This window comes from Salvelinus namaycush, chromosome 3 (assembly GCF_016432855.1).
Source record: "Salvelinus namaycush isolate Seneca chromosome 3, SaNama_1.0, whole genome shotgun sequence".
In the NCBI taxonomy this organism is placed as follows: Eukaryota; Metazoa; Chordata; class Actinopteri; order Salmoniformes; family Salmonidae; genus Salvelinus; species Salvelinus namaycush.
In genome coordinates this window covers 32,168,433-32,186,287 of record NC_052309.1, presented here as the reverse complement: position 1 = coordinate 32,186,287, position 17,855 = coordinate 32,168,433, and the positions used below count along the sequence as shown (strand labels likewise).

At 40.7% G+C, this 17,855-nt stretch overlaps 3 protein-coding genes across 4 annotated transcripts; 1 reads left to right on the top strand and 2 right to left on the bottom strand.

The window, feature by feature from the left end:
* Positions 1 to 3,401: 3,401 nt before the first annotated feature.
* Positions 3,402 to 4,100, bottom strand: LOC120044328 (sedoheptulokinase-like). The gene is made up of 2 exons (XM_038988943.1): positions 4,049 to 4,100; positions 3,402 to 3,910 (listed from the first exon to the last, which is right to left on the bottom strand). The coding sequence occupies exons 1-2, from the start codon at positions 4,092 to 4,094 to the stop codon at positions 3,516 to 3,518; spliced, it is 441 nt and encodes a 146-aa protein (XP_038844871.1). The 5' UTR covers positions 4,095 to 4,100; the 3' UTR covers positions 3,402 to 3,515.
* Positions 4,101 to 10,856: 6,756 nt separating this feature from the next.
* Positions 10,857 to 14,798, bottom strand: shpk (sedoheptulokinase). The gene is made up of 7 exons (XM_038975675.1): positions 14,566 to 14,798; positions 14,243 to 14,384; positions 13,950 to 14,133; positions 13,571 to 13,723; positions 11,979 to 12,154; positions 11,504 to 11,704; positions 10,857 to 11,365 (listed from the first exon to the last, which is right to left on the bottom strand). Exons 1-7 carry the CDS (start codon positions 14,698 to 14,700, stop codon positions 10,971 to 10,973), a joined length of 1,386 nt encoding a protein of 461 aa, XP_038831603.1. The 5' UTR covers positions 14,701 to 14,798; the 3' UTR covers positions 10,857 to 10,970.
* A 214-nt stretch (positions 14,799 to 15,012) lies between these two features.
* LOC120044327 (ER membrane protein complex subunit 6-like) lies at positions 15,013 to 15,948 on the top strand. Of its 2 annotated transcripts, none has more exons than XM_038988942.1 (2): positions 15,013 to 15,189; positions 15,344 to 15,948. In XM_038988942.1, exon 2 carries the CDS (start codon positions 15,377 to 15,379, stop codon positions 15,710 to 15,712), a length of 336 nt encoding a protein of 111 aa, XP_038844870.1. In that variant the 5' UTR covers positions 15,013 to 15,189; positions 15,344 to 15,376; the 3' UTR covers positions 15,713 to 15,948. The 2 variants fall into 2 exon arrangements, with proteins under 2 accessions (XP_038844870.1, XP_038844869.1); XM_038988941.1 differs by having other exon boundaries at positions 15,341 to 15,948.
* The last annotated feature ends 1,907 nt before the right edge of the window (positions 15,949 to 17,855 follow it).

Below are 17,855 nucleotides of genomic sequence, written 5' to 3'. Positions count from 1 at the left end.
TTATGTTTCTCACTTGAAAACATTATTGTTTTTCTCAATCTAATAGACATCACATTAACCGCAGTATAGCTGAAACTCAGGCTAAGTAATCTAGTTGTTGTGCTTGTTTTAATCTGCTCCGATACAGTCTGTCTGTAACTGTGTACATTTGAATTGTCCTCCTGTGCAGGCCTTGTTTAAAAACGACTAGACTTGTAGACAATGACATCATGTATCGTCATGGAAACAATACATTTTAGAATTGCCGTTTCAGACACGTGTAATTAATAACGAGCATGCAATGCCAAACAGTGAGAAATTGTGATTTGGTTATCTTCATGGTGTCTACACAGTAGTTTCTCTCAGTGATCTCATGCACAACATGTTGACCGGAGTGAATGTTTACAGTTTTAAAAACTCTCCTACAATTCAGTTAAAGCAATAGAAGAACTGAAAGCTTCTCACATAAACAAAGCAAATGCAAGCCATCATCAACACCTACTTATGATCCAATCATTCAAACAAGGACATGAAATCTAACTGGGATCTATAACATACTGTGTATTTAAACAGAAATTAATTAATTCCTTCCGTGCCAGTATAAAGAGCATTTCACTGAGTGGTCTGTTGGATCACATTTTCTCTTATGTCTGTCCATCATATCATCTTTATATTAAATAAAGGTCTTAAATCCACAACCACAAGACAATTCAACCTCTACAAGCAGAGGGTGTATGAATCTTACTCACTACAACTGTGAGTAGTAGTGAGATTCATACACACACGCAGAGAGTATCAGAGAGTATAAGAGTACATTACCACCAGAGAGAGCTCTGCTCTGAAAGCTTAAAAGGCTACATGGCTGACCCTTGGTGTTATTGACCCGGCCTCTGTAGCACAGCTGTGACAGCAATGATAGTGACCAGGAGAGGCACAAACTATCTTAGCTAATTGTTATGAAAGTTGACAAATAACAGATGTATTGTAAAGGTATGTTGTTAACATTATATTCAAAAGTAAATGGACATCAGCTTAGCCATTGGCTCTTGTTTATGCATAAGCACCATATGTATACATACTGTATCCCTATTGATAAAAACATAGAACACCACATCCATAGTTGATAAGGTGTTGGACCAACATTGTTAGTAAATCCTCAAAGTTGGATGGCAAGGTAAAATTAGCAAATTCAGCATTTCACAATCTCTGCTTCAAAAGTTAATTTCAGTGTCCTGATTTGCCCCTTGTTGTACAACATTATGTTGCAAATGCTTAGCCAAAATATCATCCCCTTCTCATTACTTCACACATTTAGTAGCCTTCAACATTTTGCACAACTGACCAGAGGTTTTCTAATGTCCCTAAAATACCTAATGGTACTGTCTAGTTAGTTAGAGGCACGGGCATCTATCTTCTTAAATACTTTGTATACGTCAAAACAATGTAATAACACAAAAGTAGATGATTAATCTACACTGAACCAAAAAATATAAACGCAACATAAAAGTAAAAATGTTTCATGAACTGAAATAAAAAATCCCAGAAATGTTCCATTCGCACAAAAAGCTTATTTCTCTGTTTACATCCCAGTCAGTGAGCATTTCTTCTTTGAAAAAAGAATCCATCCACCTGACAGGTGTTGCATATCAAGAAGCTGATTAAACAGTATGATCATTGCACAGATGCACCTTGTGCTGGGGACAATAAAAGGCCACTCTAAAATGTGCCACAAGTTTTGAGGGAGCGTGCAATTGACATGCTGACTGCAGGAATGTCCACCAGAACTGTTGCCAGAGAATTTAATGTTCATTTCTCTACCATAAGCCGGCTCCTACGTCGTTTTAGAGAATTTGGCAGTACGTCCAACTGGTCTCACAACCGCAGACCGCATGTAACCACACCAACCCAGGACCTCCACATCCGGCTTCTTCACCTGCGCGATCGTCTGAGACCAAAAACCGAAGAATTTCTGCACAAACTGTCAGAAACTGTCTCAGGGAAGCTCGTCTGTATGCTCGTTCTCCTCACCAGGGTCTTGACCTGACTGCAGTTCGGTATAGACTTCAGTGGGAAAACGCTCACCTTCAATGGCCACTGGCATGCTGGAGAAGTGTGCTCTTCACGGATGAATCCTCATTTCAACTGTACTGGACAGATGGCAGACAGCATGTATGGCGTCGTGTGGACGAGAGGTTTTCTGATGAGAACCTCATGATGGTGGTGGGGTTAGGGTATGGGCAGGCATAAGCTACGGACAACGAACACAATTTCATTTTATTGATGGCAATTGTAATGCACAAAGACACCATGATGATAATGATTACAACTGGATCCTGAGATCCATTGTCATGCCATTCATCCACCGCCATCATATCATGTTTCAGCAAGATAATGCACAGTCCCGTGTCGCAAGGATCTGTACACAATTCCTGTAAGCTTAAAATGTCCCAGTTCTTCCATGGCCTGCATACTGTACGCACCAGACATGTCAACCATTGAGGATGCTCTGGATCAACGTGTACGACAGCGTGTTCCAGTTCCCGCTAATATCCACCAACATGTTGGTAAATGTTGGTCACACCAGATACAGACTGGTTTTCTGATCCACGGCCCTACCTTTTTTTAAGGTATCTGTGACCAACAGCTGCATATCTGTATTCCCAGTCATGTGAAATCCACAGATTAGGGCCTAATAAATGTATTTCCATTGACTGATTTTCTTATATGAACTGTACCTCGGTAAAAAAAAAAAAAATTGTTGCATGTTGCATTTATATTTTTGTTCAGTGTAATTATACATAATTACATATTATCAGATGATTCATTACTTACTTATTGTTTTGAATGTCTCATCACAGGGGGTTTACTTCTCCTTTCATATGACATATAACATTCAGTTCTTCTTTCTTTCAGAACCACTTTGCAGAGCTTCCCGAGAGTCTGCCTTTTCTCAGATCTACCAACATGCTTTGTTGTTGGTGAGTCTCTGTTCCTGTGACTAATATTGTGGTCAGAACACCTCTGCTGATGAGAATAGACTGATATATAGTTAGAGGCATCAACAAGATTTAGGATTTATTTTACATGCCATTATAACATAACAATTGAATCATTCAGTTAAAACAGTTGTAATCATTATCAATACTAAAATCTTACCTAGTAATTATTACTAATAACACTGATATGTAAGCTAGCAGTAGCAGAACAATGTTTTAGTTGAAATTTCAAGTGCACTAATGCAAACATTAATAAAGTACATTTTTTTTACTGTAGTTAACTATACATTACCAATTACCACTTACTATAGGCCTAATTGAACTTTTAGTTCATACTATAAATGTGAGACATCATCTTGATTGGAGATTGCACAATGAATTTCCAATAGTATTCATTAAAAAACATGTCTGAGGATATCACTGGAATGTAAAATAAGCATGATGTTTATTGTAATAGTCTCTGTTAGTAATTCAGAAAAAATACAATTCAAGTATTCAAATATGCAAGTAAACAAATAGTCCCTCTGTGTGTATCATAATTCACATTCTGTCATGTAAGACTATCGCCACACCCACAGCTGAGTCCACATCCTGTCCGTATTCCACAGGCAGAGGAAACGCCCTTTCTGCTTCCTGTCTGAGTACTGCGTTACGGGATAAGGCACTCCCACTGCCCTTGATCCTTTGCACTCCGGCCTCCAGCAGGAAGACCGGGTGCATCATGGAGGTGATATTGTCCAGAACACCACGGCACACCGCTCTGGTCATGTGGCCCAGGGAGAGGTTGGAAGGGTGTATGTTGGACACCTGGCCCAGGCTGAGCGGGTCATGTCTTTCCCCCAGGATGGTAGGACTAACCCTCAGGTCACTACTGTCCACTCCAAGGGCACATCTGATCAGCTTCTCATACAAGCAGGAGTCGCTCACTTCCAGCTCTATTAGGTAAAAATATTAAATAGGTGTAATGACCAAGTAGCTCTCATGGACTTAACATGCCTTCTGCAAGTGACACAAACGTACAGGGTTTGTGACTAAGTCAATGACAGTAGATGAAAGTTTATGGATTAATTTACCTAGCTCGTTCATCCAGCCACTCAGCATGCCTACAAGAGTGGCCATCACGTTCCCTCCACCACCAGAGCATGCAGCACCATGTTACCCAGGGAGTCCCTCTCTCTCACATCTACCCAATGGTAGGAGTTCTCCAGCAGGAAGTCATCTACCTCAGGCTGGTTGGTGCAAACAGCCAGGGGCAGAGTCAGCTCACCTGGAAACACATTTTCCCTCACTTTAATGTATTTTCCATCACTCTACCCACCACAACAGTGACAATTGTATTTTCTGGATATGCAAACACACTTTCTGTAAGGTTCCACAAAACACTTTCATACAATTCCCTAAGTCATAAACAAGGGAATTATTATTCTCTCAGAGGAATGACTAGAGGTCTGACAAGCAGGAAAGTTTGTTGCAAACCTACCAGAGGAGGGCACTGTTCAAGGCTCAGTGATACTGACACACTCACAAAACTACAGTAGAAGCTGAGTAGATCATGAGGCTGGAAGAATTTCCCACAGGCTTCGGCATGGACTTCTGCTCCTTTCTTGATCAATAGCTGAACAGAATAGGTGCTCCTTCTCTCAATGGCAATATGAAGGGCTGTTTGCCCTGAATGATACAGAGATAGAAAGGATAGACTGTCAGAAAATGCATGGCTTTACATATACACTAACATGACTGTATTTTTATATTACATTGGTTGAGGGCTGTGTACATAAAACTGAGTTGTCAGAAGCATGGTGTAGAATAGATGAACAACATCAAGTAATTATAATTCTGGCTATATGAAAGTTCACCTTTGTAATAGCTGGCGGTGTATGCTACATTTATAAATTATTTGATGTCCCCCATCTTCTCTGAGATGTCAAGGAGAAATTTAATTGCGTTATTTCTGCCGTCTCTCAGATTCAGTAGAGCCTTCAGCAGGGTGTTTTTACCATACGATTGATTTAGGAGAGCAGGAGGTGAAAGAATGGAGTATAAAAGAATACACAGACTAAAAATATTATCCATTTACGTTAATTTTCTTTGTCATTTAGCAGACGCTGTTATCCAGAGCGATTTACAGGAGCAATTAGGGTTAAGTGCCTTACTCAGGGGCACTCCGGCAGATTGTTCACCTAGTCGGTTCAGGGAACTTTCAGTTACTGGCCCAACACTCTTAACCACTAGGCTACCTGCGTTACATTACAGGGCCCTTATAACTGTGTAATCACAGTGTAACAAATATTGTAATAACTCATTGTTACATTGTACTTACACTGTACTTGGGTTAGGGATAGGGCTATGGCTAAGGTTACAGCTATAAGTACAATTTATAACCACTCTAGGGTTAGGGTTGAGGTTAGGGTTGAACTGGGATGTGGACATGAAGATAGGGTTAGGGTAATGGCTAGGGTTAAGGCTATAGTGTAGCCGGGGTGTGGACATGAAGCTGTAAAGTACTAATGTACAATGTAACCCTAAAATGCAAAAATTATACAATACTACAGAATATAATACACAGTCTGCCTAACACTCAGTGTTGGAGAGCTTCTTCATGGACTGATGCAGGTACTGAACCAGACCCTCAAGCTTCATGACATTCCCAGTGGACACGGCCTCAAACAGCTGCCCCCTCCTCTTTGTTCTCCTCCAAACCTTTTATTTTCCTACAAGGAAACATGTTAGACTTTAGTATTGGGAAAGCATTTCTTTTTCAATTGGAAAACAAAATACACATGGTCTTGCCCAAAATGGCTTTAAAACAAAAGGCCTTATTCTAATGATATTGTAAATGAGCTTCTGATGAACAAATCCTTCCCCCTGAGGAAGACAGTTGTGTCCTCTCAAACAGTGTTAAAACTGTTATTAGTGTTACTACAATAAGACTATAAACACCAATTGTCCCCATACAGCACAGTATGTGTTATTATGTTCAGTGAACGTGCCGTCTCACTTGTCAAAGTTGAGATTGAATCTGATCTTGGGTATGGCCTTCTCCAGTTCCTCCTGGTAGTCTGAGTCCATGGCGGTCAGGCTTCTTCACCTGTCTGCTCTGTGCCCTCTCATCATTCTTCCTGTCAACTGTCTCCAGAGAGAAGGTAGGGTACTCTAGGTCCATTGCCTTGCTCATAATGACTCGTCAAACCGATGGTCTGGGAGAGACAATACAATGATAACACTTCACATTCATGTAAAAACAGTATGTTCAGTATGTTATAAACCCCCTGAGAGGATTTACCAAATCTAATTGAATTACATTGTAATGCAGTGAGGGACTGCATTCATGGTTCTCTTCTTAAGTTTTGACCCGGTCAAATATTGTTTGGTCATACACATTTTAATAACTTGACATTGAATTTACATATGACCAAAAATCATTTCTTACATTTATCTAAAAGGTGCCGTAAAATGTTCATAGATCCTCTGAAACATGGTAGGAGAGTTGACCTCTGAATACACCAGCTTTAAGATATGTGATGTTTCACCCCCAGATGGCTAACAAAGCTGGTTATTTATTAGTACTTCCACATTACAACTGTAATAGAAAACTTTAACCAGGCCTTAAACCCATTCTTTACACAAATTACAGAAAAAATATTCCCAGTTCAGTTGAAAATTAGGACAGCCATTATTGAGAAATATGGTTAATAATCTCGTACATCTCCAAATGAAACTGATCAGAATGAATAATTACTTTGGGGTTTTAAATTATTTCTCCCAGGGAGGATGGTGTGAAAAACGACTTGTTTTGTTATTATTTCCCTCAACATGCCTTAGAAAAGAGGAAGGGGTAGACAATGACAAAGTTCTTCTCTGCCCACCATGTGGGGAACATCACATGTGGAAGAACAGAAAGAAGTCAGGACCATAATTCAACCACGTGTCCATCCCCATTTATAACACAGCACATCTAGATCCATCTCATTCTCATCAAATATTTCAGGTTGATACCCTTGATTAAACCACATAATTGAGACAAATCTACATAACTGTGTTTTAGGGGCTACAGCATTCTGAAAACAAATCATATAATGCACAACATTAGTCACATTAGTTTTTTGAGCAACATATTGCTAATCTGCTGATACATTATTGTAAAACGAATGTGTCCCTTGTGTTCATTTGCATGGCACCACACTCGCTCAGCGTAAAACAGTGTGCACGTGAACAAAGACTCTTATCCACTCTATGAGATCATGTCTGTATGCATAATTGATGTGGCCGTTTTGCTGTCACTTGATCTACTTTTCGGATCCTCATCTACTTGTCTCATAATGCTGCAGGACCCATTGGGGCTCAAGATGGCTTCCTCTCAGACCAAAAAAAATATGATTACCAACCCCTGCCTACTAATAAAAAGATACACAAAAACAAAACTACAGCTTCTACCAACTGCAGCTTGTCAACAATGAGATCTCCCTCACCACAATGTATATTATGTTTCTCACTTGAAAACATTATTGTTTTTCTCAATCTAATAGACATCACATTAACCGCAGTATAGCTGAAACTCAGGCTAAGTAATCTAGTTTTTGTGCTTGTTTTAATCTGCTCCGATACAGTCTGTCTGTAACTGTGTACATTTGAATTGTCCTCCTGTGCAGGCCTTGTTTAAAAACGACTAGACTTGTAGACAATGACATCATGTATCGTCATGGAAACAATACATTTTAGAATTGCCGTTTCAGACACGTGTAATTAATAACGAGCATGCAATGCCAAACAGTGAGAAATTGTGATTTGGTTATCTTCATGGTGTCTACACAGTAGTTTCTCTCAGTGATCTCATGCACAACATGTTGACCGGAGTGAATGTTTACAGTTTTAAAAACTCTCCTACAATTCAGTTAAAGCAATAGAAGAACTGAAAGCTTCTCACATAAACAAAGCAAATGCAAGCCATCATCAACACCTACTTATGATCCAATCATTCAAACAAGGACATGAAATCTAACTGGGATCTATAACATACTGTGTATTTAAACAGAAATTAATTAATTCCTTCCGTGCCAGTATAAAGAGCATTTCACTGAGTGGTCTGTTGGATCACATTTTCTCTTATGTCTGTCCATCATATCATCTTTATATTAAATAAAGGTCTTAAATCCACAACCACAAGACAATTCAACCTCTACAAGCAGAGGGTGTATGAATCTTACTCACTACAACTGTGAGTAGTAGTGAGATTCATACACACACGCAGAGAGTATCAGAGAGTATAAGAGTACATTACCACCAGAGAGAGCTCTGCTCTGAAAGCTTAAAAGGCTACATGGCTGACCCTTGGTGTTATTGACCCGGCCTCTGTAGCACAGCTGTGACAGCAATGATAGTGACCAGGAGAGGCACAAACTATCTTAGCTAATTGTTATGAAAGTTGACAAATAACAGATGTATTGTAAAGGTATGTTGTTAACATTATATTCAAAAGTAAATGGACATCAGCTTAGCCATTGGCTCTTGTTTATGCATAAGCACCATATGTATACATACTGTATCCCTATTGATAAAAACATAGAACACCACATCCATAGTTGATAAGGTGTTGGACCAACATTGTTAGTAAATCCTCAAAGTTGGATGGCAAGGTAAAATTAGCAAATTCAGCATTTCACAATCTCTGCTTCAAAAGTTAATTTCAGTGTCCTGATTTGCCCCTTGTTGTACAACATTATGTTGCAAATGCTTAGCCAAAATATCATCCCCTTCTCATTACTTCACACATTTAGTAGCCTTCAACATTTTGCACAACTGACCAGAGGTTTTCTAATGTCCCTAAAATACCTAATGGTACTGTCTAGTTAGTTAGAGGCACGGGCATCTATCTTCTTAAATACTTTGTATACGTCAAAACAATGTAATAACACAAAAGTAGATGATTAATCTACACTGAACCAAAAAATATAAACGCAACATAAAAGTAAAAATGTTTCATGAACTGAAATAAAAAATCCCAGAAATGTTCCATTCGCACAAAAAGCTTATTTCTCTGTTTACATCCCAGTCAGTGAGCATTTCTTCTTTGAAAAAAGAATCCATCCACCTGACAGGTGTTGCATATCAAGAAGCTGATTAAACAGTATGATCATTGCACAGATGCACCTTGTGCTGGGGACAATAAAAGGCCACTCTAAAATGTGCCACAAGTTTTGAGGGAGCGTGCAATTGACATGCTGACTGCAGGAATGTCCACCAGAACTGTTGCCAGAGAATTTAATGTTCATTTCTCTACCATAAGCCGGCTCCTACGTCGTTTTAGAGAATTTGGCAGTACGTCCAACTGGTCTCACAACCGCAGACCGCATGTAACCACACCAACCCAGGACCTCCACATCCGGCTTCTTCACCTGCGCGATCGTCTGAGACCAAAAACCGAAGAATTTCTGCACAAACTGTCAGAAACTGTCTCAGGGAAGCTCGTCTGTATGCTCGTTCTCCTCACCAGGGTCTTGACCTGACTGCAGTTCGGTATAGACTTCAGTGGGAAAACGCTCACCTTCAATGGCCACTGGCATGCTGGAGAAGTGTGCTCTTCACGGATGAATCCTCATTTCAACTGTACTGGACAGATGGCAGACAGCATGTATGGCGTCGTGTGGACGAGAGGTTTTCTGATGAGAACCTCATGATGGTGGTGGGGTTAGGGTATGGGCAGGCATAAGCTACGGACAACGAACACAATTTCATTTTATTGATGGCAATTGTAATGCACAAAGACACCATGATGATAATGATTACAACTGGATCCTGAGATCCATTGTCATGCCATTCATCCACCGCCATCATATCATGTTTCAGCAAGATAATGCACAGTCCCGTGTCGCAAGGATCTGTACACAATTCCTGTAAGCTTAAAATGTCCCAGTTCTTCCATGGCCTGCATACTGTACGCACCAGACATGTCAACCATTGAGGATGCTCTGGATCAACGTGTACGACAGCGTGTTCCAGTTCCCGCTAATATCCACCAACATGTTGGTAAATGTTGGTCACACCAGATACAGACTGGTTTTCTGATCCACGGCCCTACCTTTTTTTAAGGTATCTGTGACCAACAGCTGCATATCTGTATTCCCAGTCATGTGAAATCCACAGATTAGGGCCTAATAAATGTATTTCCATTGACTGATTTTCTTATATGAACTGTACCTCGGTAAAAAAAAAAAAAATTGTTGCATGTTGCATTTATATTTTTGTTCAGTGTAATTATACATAATTACATATTATCAGATGATTCATTACTTACTTATTGTTTTGAATGTCTCATCACAGGGGGTTTACTTCTCCTTTCATATGACATATAACATTCAGTTCTTCTTTCTTTCAGAACCACTTTGCAGAGCTTCCCGAGAGTCTGCCTTTTCTCAGATCTACCAACATGCTTTGTTGTTGGTGAGTCTCTGTTCCTGTGACTAATATTGTGGTCAGAACACCTCTGCTGATGAGAATAGACTGATATATAGTTAGAGGCATCAACAAGATTTAGGATTTATTTTACATGCCATTATAACATAACAATTGAATCATTCAGTTAAAACAGTTGTAATCATTATCAATACTAAAATCTTACCTAGTAATTATTACTAATAACACTGATATGTAAGCTAGCAGTAGCAGAACAATGTTTTAGTTGAAATTTCAAGTGCACTAATGCAAACATTAATAAAGTACATTTTTTTTACTGTAGTTAACTATACATTACCAATTACCACTTACTATAGGCCTAATTGAACTTTTAGTTCATACTATAAATGTGAGACATCATCTTGATTGGAGATTGCACAATGAATTTCCAATAGTATTCATTAAAAAACATGTCTGAGGATATCACTGGAATGTAAAATAAGCATGATGTTTATTGTAATAGTCTCTGTTAGTAATTCAGAAAAAATACAATTCAAGTATTCAAATATGCAAGTAAACAAATAGTCCCTCTGTGTGTATCATAATTCACATTCTGTCATGTAAGACTATCGCCACACCCACAGCTGAGTCCACATCCTGTCCGTATTCCACAGGCAGAGGAAACGCCCTTTCTGCTTCCTGTCTGAGTACTGCGTTACGGGATAAGGCACTCCCACTGCCCTTGATCCTTTGCACTCCGGCCTCCAGCAGGAAGACCGGGTGCATCATGGAGGTGATATTGTCCAGAACACCACGGCACACCGCTCTGGTCATGTGGCCCAGGGAGAGGTTGGAAGGGTGTATGTTGGACACCTGGCCCAGGCTGAGCGGGTCATGTCTTTCCCCCAGGATGGTAGGACTAACCCTCAGGTCACTACTGTCCACTCCAAGGGCACATCTGATCAGCTTCTCATACAAGCAGGAGTCGCTCACTTCCAGCTCTATTAGGTAAAAATATTAAATAGGTGTAATGACTAAGTAGCTCTCATGGACTTAACATGCCTTCTGCAAGTGACACAAACGTACAGGGTTTGTGACTAAGTCAATGACAGTAGATGAAAGTTTATGGATTAATTTACCTAGCTCGTTCATCCAGCCACTCAGCATGCCTACAAGAGTGGCCATCACGTTCCCTCCGTTGAGTGATGCTGCCACCGCCAAGTAGGAGCCATCGAAGTAAGGGAAGTAGGAGATGGAAGAGGTGGGATCAGGGATATTTGGCGGAGTGAAGTCAAGTGGCATGGCATAGGTCAGCTGGGCTGAGGTGCTTATATTGAGAACTGCAAAGAGGCACAGAAACGGTTACCTTATTATAATCAATGATAAAGTTTAATTTCAAAAGCAAATGCTTAATCAATCCCTAGTTCCTATCATTAGCATTTAGGCACTCCAGTAGATCTGAAAGATAGATAGGTGTAAGCACAGAATTCTGAATTTCCCACCTAGCCTATCGGAAAGTTTAAGGTGGAGCTGTTACCATATATAGCTTACACCTTATTCAATCCTCATTCAGCAATACTATTGACATTCAAAGGTCAAATTGCCCCTCTTCACCTGCATCCGTCCTGTCAATCATGCTGGAGTAGACAGAACACTGGAAGTCTCCCAGGGCTGCCCCTACAGGTGTGCTGGCAGGGATGCCATGCCACTCACAGCACGTCTGACCAGCCATGCAGCCAGACGGCACACACTCAGGGAGCAGGTGCACAGGAAAGCCAGCATCCTTCAGACTAGAGCATGCACACACACACACACACACACACACACACACACACACACACACACACACACACACACACACACACACACACACACACACACACACACACACACACACACACACACACACACACACACACACACAGAGATACAGGTAACTGACAAAATAACGGAAACACTTGAGTAAATGAGGGATACAAAGTATATTGAAGGCAGGTGCTTCCACACAGATGTGGTTCCTGAGTTAATTAAAGTCCCTATGCAGACGTTTTTATCTCAATATCAAATAATTTCTTGGTAACAATAAATAATTTCATGTGATTGTTTTCGATCAAAATGGTCAAAAATAAACAAAAAATTGCTTCTTAGCAAGAGCAAATTCTCAAGCAAGAATTTTGCTTGGACTGTCTGGGAGTCGTCTGAGTGGGGAGGGGAAACTGAAAACTAGCTGCTATTGGCAGAGAGGTTTAGAACGGTCTTTCTTTTTGTTCTATTGACTAATTTACCGCATGGTGATGTCACCAGGCAGGCCAAAACTCCATCCCACCACAGGCTGTCTTTTCAAACAGCTCTTACACTAAAAGGGCATTATCATAATTTTCACAATTTCACAGTATTCTTCCAACATCATAGTGTGGAAGTATATACAAAACACAGAAAAATCTAGTTTTTGATTGCACTGGGTCTTTAAGCAATTAACATCCCATCATGCTTAAGGTCATGTGACCCCGCGCCTCCCGAGTGACGCAGCGGTCTAAGGCACTGCATCTCAGTGCTCGAGGCGTCACTACAGACCCTGGTTCGATTCCAGGCTGTATCACAACCGGACGTGATTGGGAGTCCCATAGGGCGGCGCACAATTGGCCCAGCATCGTCCGGGTTTGGCGGTCATTGTAAATAAGAATTTGTTCTTAACTGACTTGCCTAGTTAAATAAAATGCTGGGCAGGCCATTATTTTGGCTACCATGGCTATGACCCCATACAATGACAAAGCCCCCATCCACAGGGCATGAGTGGTCACTGAATTGTTTGATGAACATGAAAACGATGTAAACCCAATTGAACACTTATGGGAGATTCTGGAGCGGCACCTAAGACAAGGTTTTCCACCACCATCAACAAAACAGCAAATTATGGATTTGTCGTAGAAGAATGGTGTCCTCTCCAATAGAGTTCCAGACACTTAGAATCTATGCCAAGGTGCATTGAAGCTGTTCTGGGTCGTGATGGCCCAACGCCCTATTAAGACACTTTATGCTTGTGTTTCCTCTATTTTGGCAGTTACCTGTACATGTTAGCTAACACACAACACAACACATGCATTCATATTATGTTCAGTATGTAGTATGTTAGTAATAACATATTTTGTACTAAAAAGCAAACAATTGGTGCTAGAAGCAGAAGAAGGCCAGGATATTGTGTTCACATGTCTATGTTCCACTGGTTAGTGGCAGTGTTGAAGTAGCCCCAGCTGGCTGCATTCTGGCCAGTCATGACACAGCTCTCCAAGCCACACAGCATGGACACCACATAGTCATGGATGGTTCCTGCCACCATGAAGTCAGACAGGAACCCCGGCCTGCATTCAAACACACAGTGAAAAGAATAATGACAAGCTTTCTGAATCTATTAGTCTATAGAGTAAACTCCTGATAAGTGCACATAGGATAAGTGTAAACTGGGTGTAATAGACATACACTTATCCTACATGTGTACTTATCAGGAGTCAACTGGCCTTATATGAAGTAAACCTATTCCTCAAAATCAGCCAAGTCGTGTAGGCATGATATTATAGGCCTATGTACCTGTGTTTCATGTACCAGAAGATAGTGGCACAACCAAAGCCTGTGGCTATGCTGAGATGTGAGTCTGGGTTTGGAAGAGTAGACAGGAAATCACTGTTGCAGCGCCCATCCTGCCAGGTGATTAGATGACTGGTGTCTCTAGGGCTGAAGAGGTGACGGCTGCCTCCATCTGACCAATCACAGCCTGAGGGTAGACAGTGATGGTACAGGACTTGTTTGAATAAAGAGTGTTGTGATTTCTACATAAAAAATGTATACCACATAATAGTGGATGACACACTTTATGGTTTTACCTGTTTGTGCTTTCCAGAATACAACCCCATGCATTTGTCCAGACACCCCAATTCTACTGACATTCTGGAGCTTGTCTATGGGCAGAGAGGCAATGCACTCATTCAGAGTCGTTATGATTTGTACAGAGTCCTGCTCTTTGGCCTGCAAAGGAAAACCAATCATATAATATATAGTTAAGAAGAGGTCTATAAATCAACAGGATTATGACCAATTTGAGATAAAATGCACACCAGCTTGAAAGGCTTAAAAGGCTGTACAATTGAAAGAGTGAAAGCTCATTATGTACGGTGATTCAGAGAGGTGCCTGTCACCTGTCACATACATGCGTTTCGTCGCTGACGATATATGCCTTGGTTGGCAGAGAGAAGCTATCCGTTACTGTTTTTGAGTTAATATCAAGTAACACGACCTTGATTGAAGTAGTTCCTATGTCTATGCCGAGTACATATTTCGCCATGGTTGCTCCCCGGATAGCATTAGACTCCTTAGCCAATTAATAACTGTACATTTTAACCAGAGCGCAGTGTTTATAAACAGTGCTCTACTATTTTGATCTCAGGCATACACCGTAGAGACCAAAGTTCATTACAAAGGTCATAGGTCACAACAAATACATCTTTAAAATATCACAAAATGTGAAAGTAATTTAATTAAATCAAATATTTGAGTGATTAAAATAAGATAACTGAACACATTCATCCACTGACTTCATAAAAAGCGAGCAGTTAATACAAAAACAAATGTCCCAGAATGCATTTAACAAGAAAATGGCCGATTCAGAATGACGGGTCGCGTCTGCTGTGCTAGCTAGCTTGAATTTGCTTTATTTCTCTAATTACATTCCAGCAGCTAGTAAATACATTGTGTAGGAATATTACGTGACACACGATGTCCATTTGATGTGTTTGTGAAGGAAACGAAGCACTGTATATTCTTTTTTCATTCGGTGAGTTACCAGCTAGCTGCAGTCAGATGTCAATTTAGCTAGCACTTTCGTTAGTAATAAAATAGGCTAGATTGACAAATGATTCACAATTTGTTCAAGATCGTGAATGTATTATGTAAAACATGTAATCAATCATTCATTTTTTTTGCAGCAGCTTTTATCGTTGGAAATCAAATCAAGTGCAGACATGTCCTCAGTCATCGTAGCAAAACGAGAGGGACCACAGTTCATCAGCGAGGTCGCTGTGAGGGGCAACGCCGCCATGCTGGACTACTGTCGGACGTCTGTGTCGGCTCTGTCCGGGGCAACAGCGGGCATCCTTGGGCTCACAGGACTGTACGGATTTATATTCTATTTCCTCGCCTCGTTTCTCCTCTCCCTTCTTCTAATCCTCAAGGCCAGTCGCAGGTGGAACAAGTGTTTCAAGTCTCGGAGGATGCTCTTCACAGGAGGGCTCGTTGGAGGTCTTTTTACCTACGTCCTGTTCTGGACCTTCCTCTACGGAATGGTGCATGTGTACTAATATAGTTGACCAGAATGATTTTGGTTTTAACCCTAATGTCAGAGAAATTAATATTGTTTAACTGCCCACACACTGTTTGTAGATATAGGTGATTGATGAAAGATGTTAGATTAACTGTTTATACAGCTATGTGAAGTACACTATATATGCAAAAGTATGTGGACACCCCTTCAAATTAGTGGATTTGGCAATTTCAGCCACACCCGTTGCTGACAGATGTATACAACTGAGCACACCGCCATGGAATCTCCATAGACAAACATTGGCAGTAGAATAGCCTTACTGAAGAGCTCAGTGACTTTAAATGTGGCACCGTCATAGGATGCCTCCTTTCCAACAAGTCAGTTCGTCAAATTTCTGCCCTGCTAGAGCTGCCCCGGTCAACTGGAAGTGCTGTTATTTTGAAGTGGAAACGTCTAGGAGCAACAACCGCTCAGCTGTGAGTGGTAGGCCACACAAGCTCACAGAACGGGACTGACGAGTGCTGTAGCATGTAGAAATCGTCTGCCCTCAGTTGCAACACTCACTACAGAGTTCCAGACTGCCTCCGGAAGCAACATCAGCACAAACTGTTCGTCGGGAGCTTCATGAAATGGGTTTCCATGGCCGAGCAGCTGCACACAAGCATATTGCCAACTGTAAAGTTTGGTGGAGGAGTAATAATAGTTTGGGGTTGTTTTTTGGGGTTCGGGCTAGGCCCCTTAGTTCCAGTGGAGGGGAATCTTAACGATTCTGTGCTTTGAACTTTGTGGCAACAGTTTGGGAAAGACCCTTTCCTGTTTCAGCTTTACAATGCCCCTGTGCACGGTCCAAACAGAAATTGTTTGTTGAGATTGGTGTGGATTGAATTTGACTGCCCTGCACAGAGCCCTGACCTCAACCAAATCGAACACCTTTGGGATGAATTGGAATGCCGACTGCGAGTCAAATCTAATCATCCGACATCGGTGCCTGACCTTACTAATGCTCTTGTGGCTGAATGGAAGCAGGTCCCCGCAGCAATGTGCCAACGTCTAGTGGAAAGCCTTCCCAGGAGAGTGGAGGCTGTTATAGAAGCAAAGGGGGGACCAACTCCATATTAATGCCCATGATTTTGGAATGAGATGTTGGCCGAGCAGCTGTCCACATAAGTTTGGTCATGTAGTGTATGTCTAAGTCAGCAACTCTATTTGTATACTAATAAAATATTTCTCTCATGCACTAAACTGACTGCTGCAGTATGTTATTGTTTCTCTGCTCTATTACATCTATAGGATAACTGAATTTTCCAAGTTCTCATCTAGCAGTTGAGACGTTTTATAATAAGCATAGATAAACATAGTGATAAGTAGTAGGCTACAGGTTGATGTGCCTGATACTAAATATTTGTATGGCTATTACCCATAAAAATGCATTACCAATACAAAAATGTTTTGAATATCAAGCCAATACATTACAAACCACTCCTTTAGTCACAGGACATTTATATTAACAGGGAAGACATAATGAGATCTAGGTCTCTTTTTCAAATGCACTCTGTATAGTACAACATTGATATGCACTAATATATATATATATATTTTTTTTTTTAATACAAAAACACAGTCATGGGAAGCACAAAAAAATATCACTCAGAAAAACAGTTACATTCCTTCACAAATACGTCCCCAGTCAATACATGATGGACATTACAAGTAATCACATTAAATGCAAAGTATTTATGATAGACAACCTCACACCCAGTGTATTTTCCAATGACGTGAGAAAGCAATTGTAGGCCTAATCTCACGATATGTGGAATTCCATAATATGACTCACAAGGATTTAATTATACTACAAAAGCTGTCTCTTTAGGTGTGAAGAAACACCACAGCCAGCATAACCTAGTTCAGTCCTCTACCATGGTTTGATTGCATGGCCTAATTGACACCAGATGCATTATGCTTCCATCTTAAACAAATAAATATGATACCACAGAAATGCAATGGTGCTTTTTCTCTTTGATAAATATCTCGCTTCGTAGAGCGTCTGCATTGTCATGGCACCAGTAAAGTGTAAGGAGATGAGAGCATTGCCATTTCTCTTTGCTAGCCTATCAGTCACCATCATTCCAATCAGCACACACATCACTCTTGAGACATTGGAAAACCAGAGCCAAGTGTCA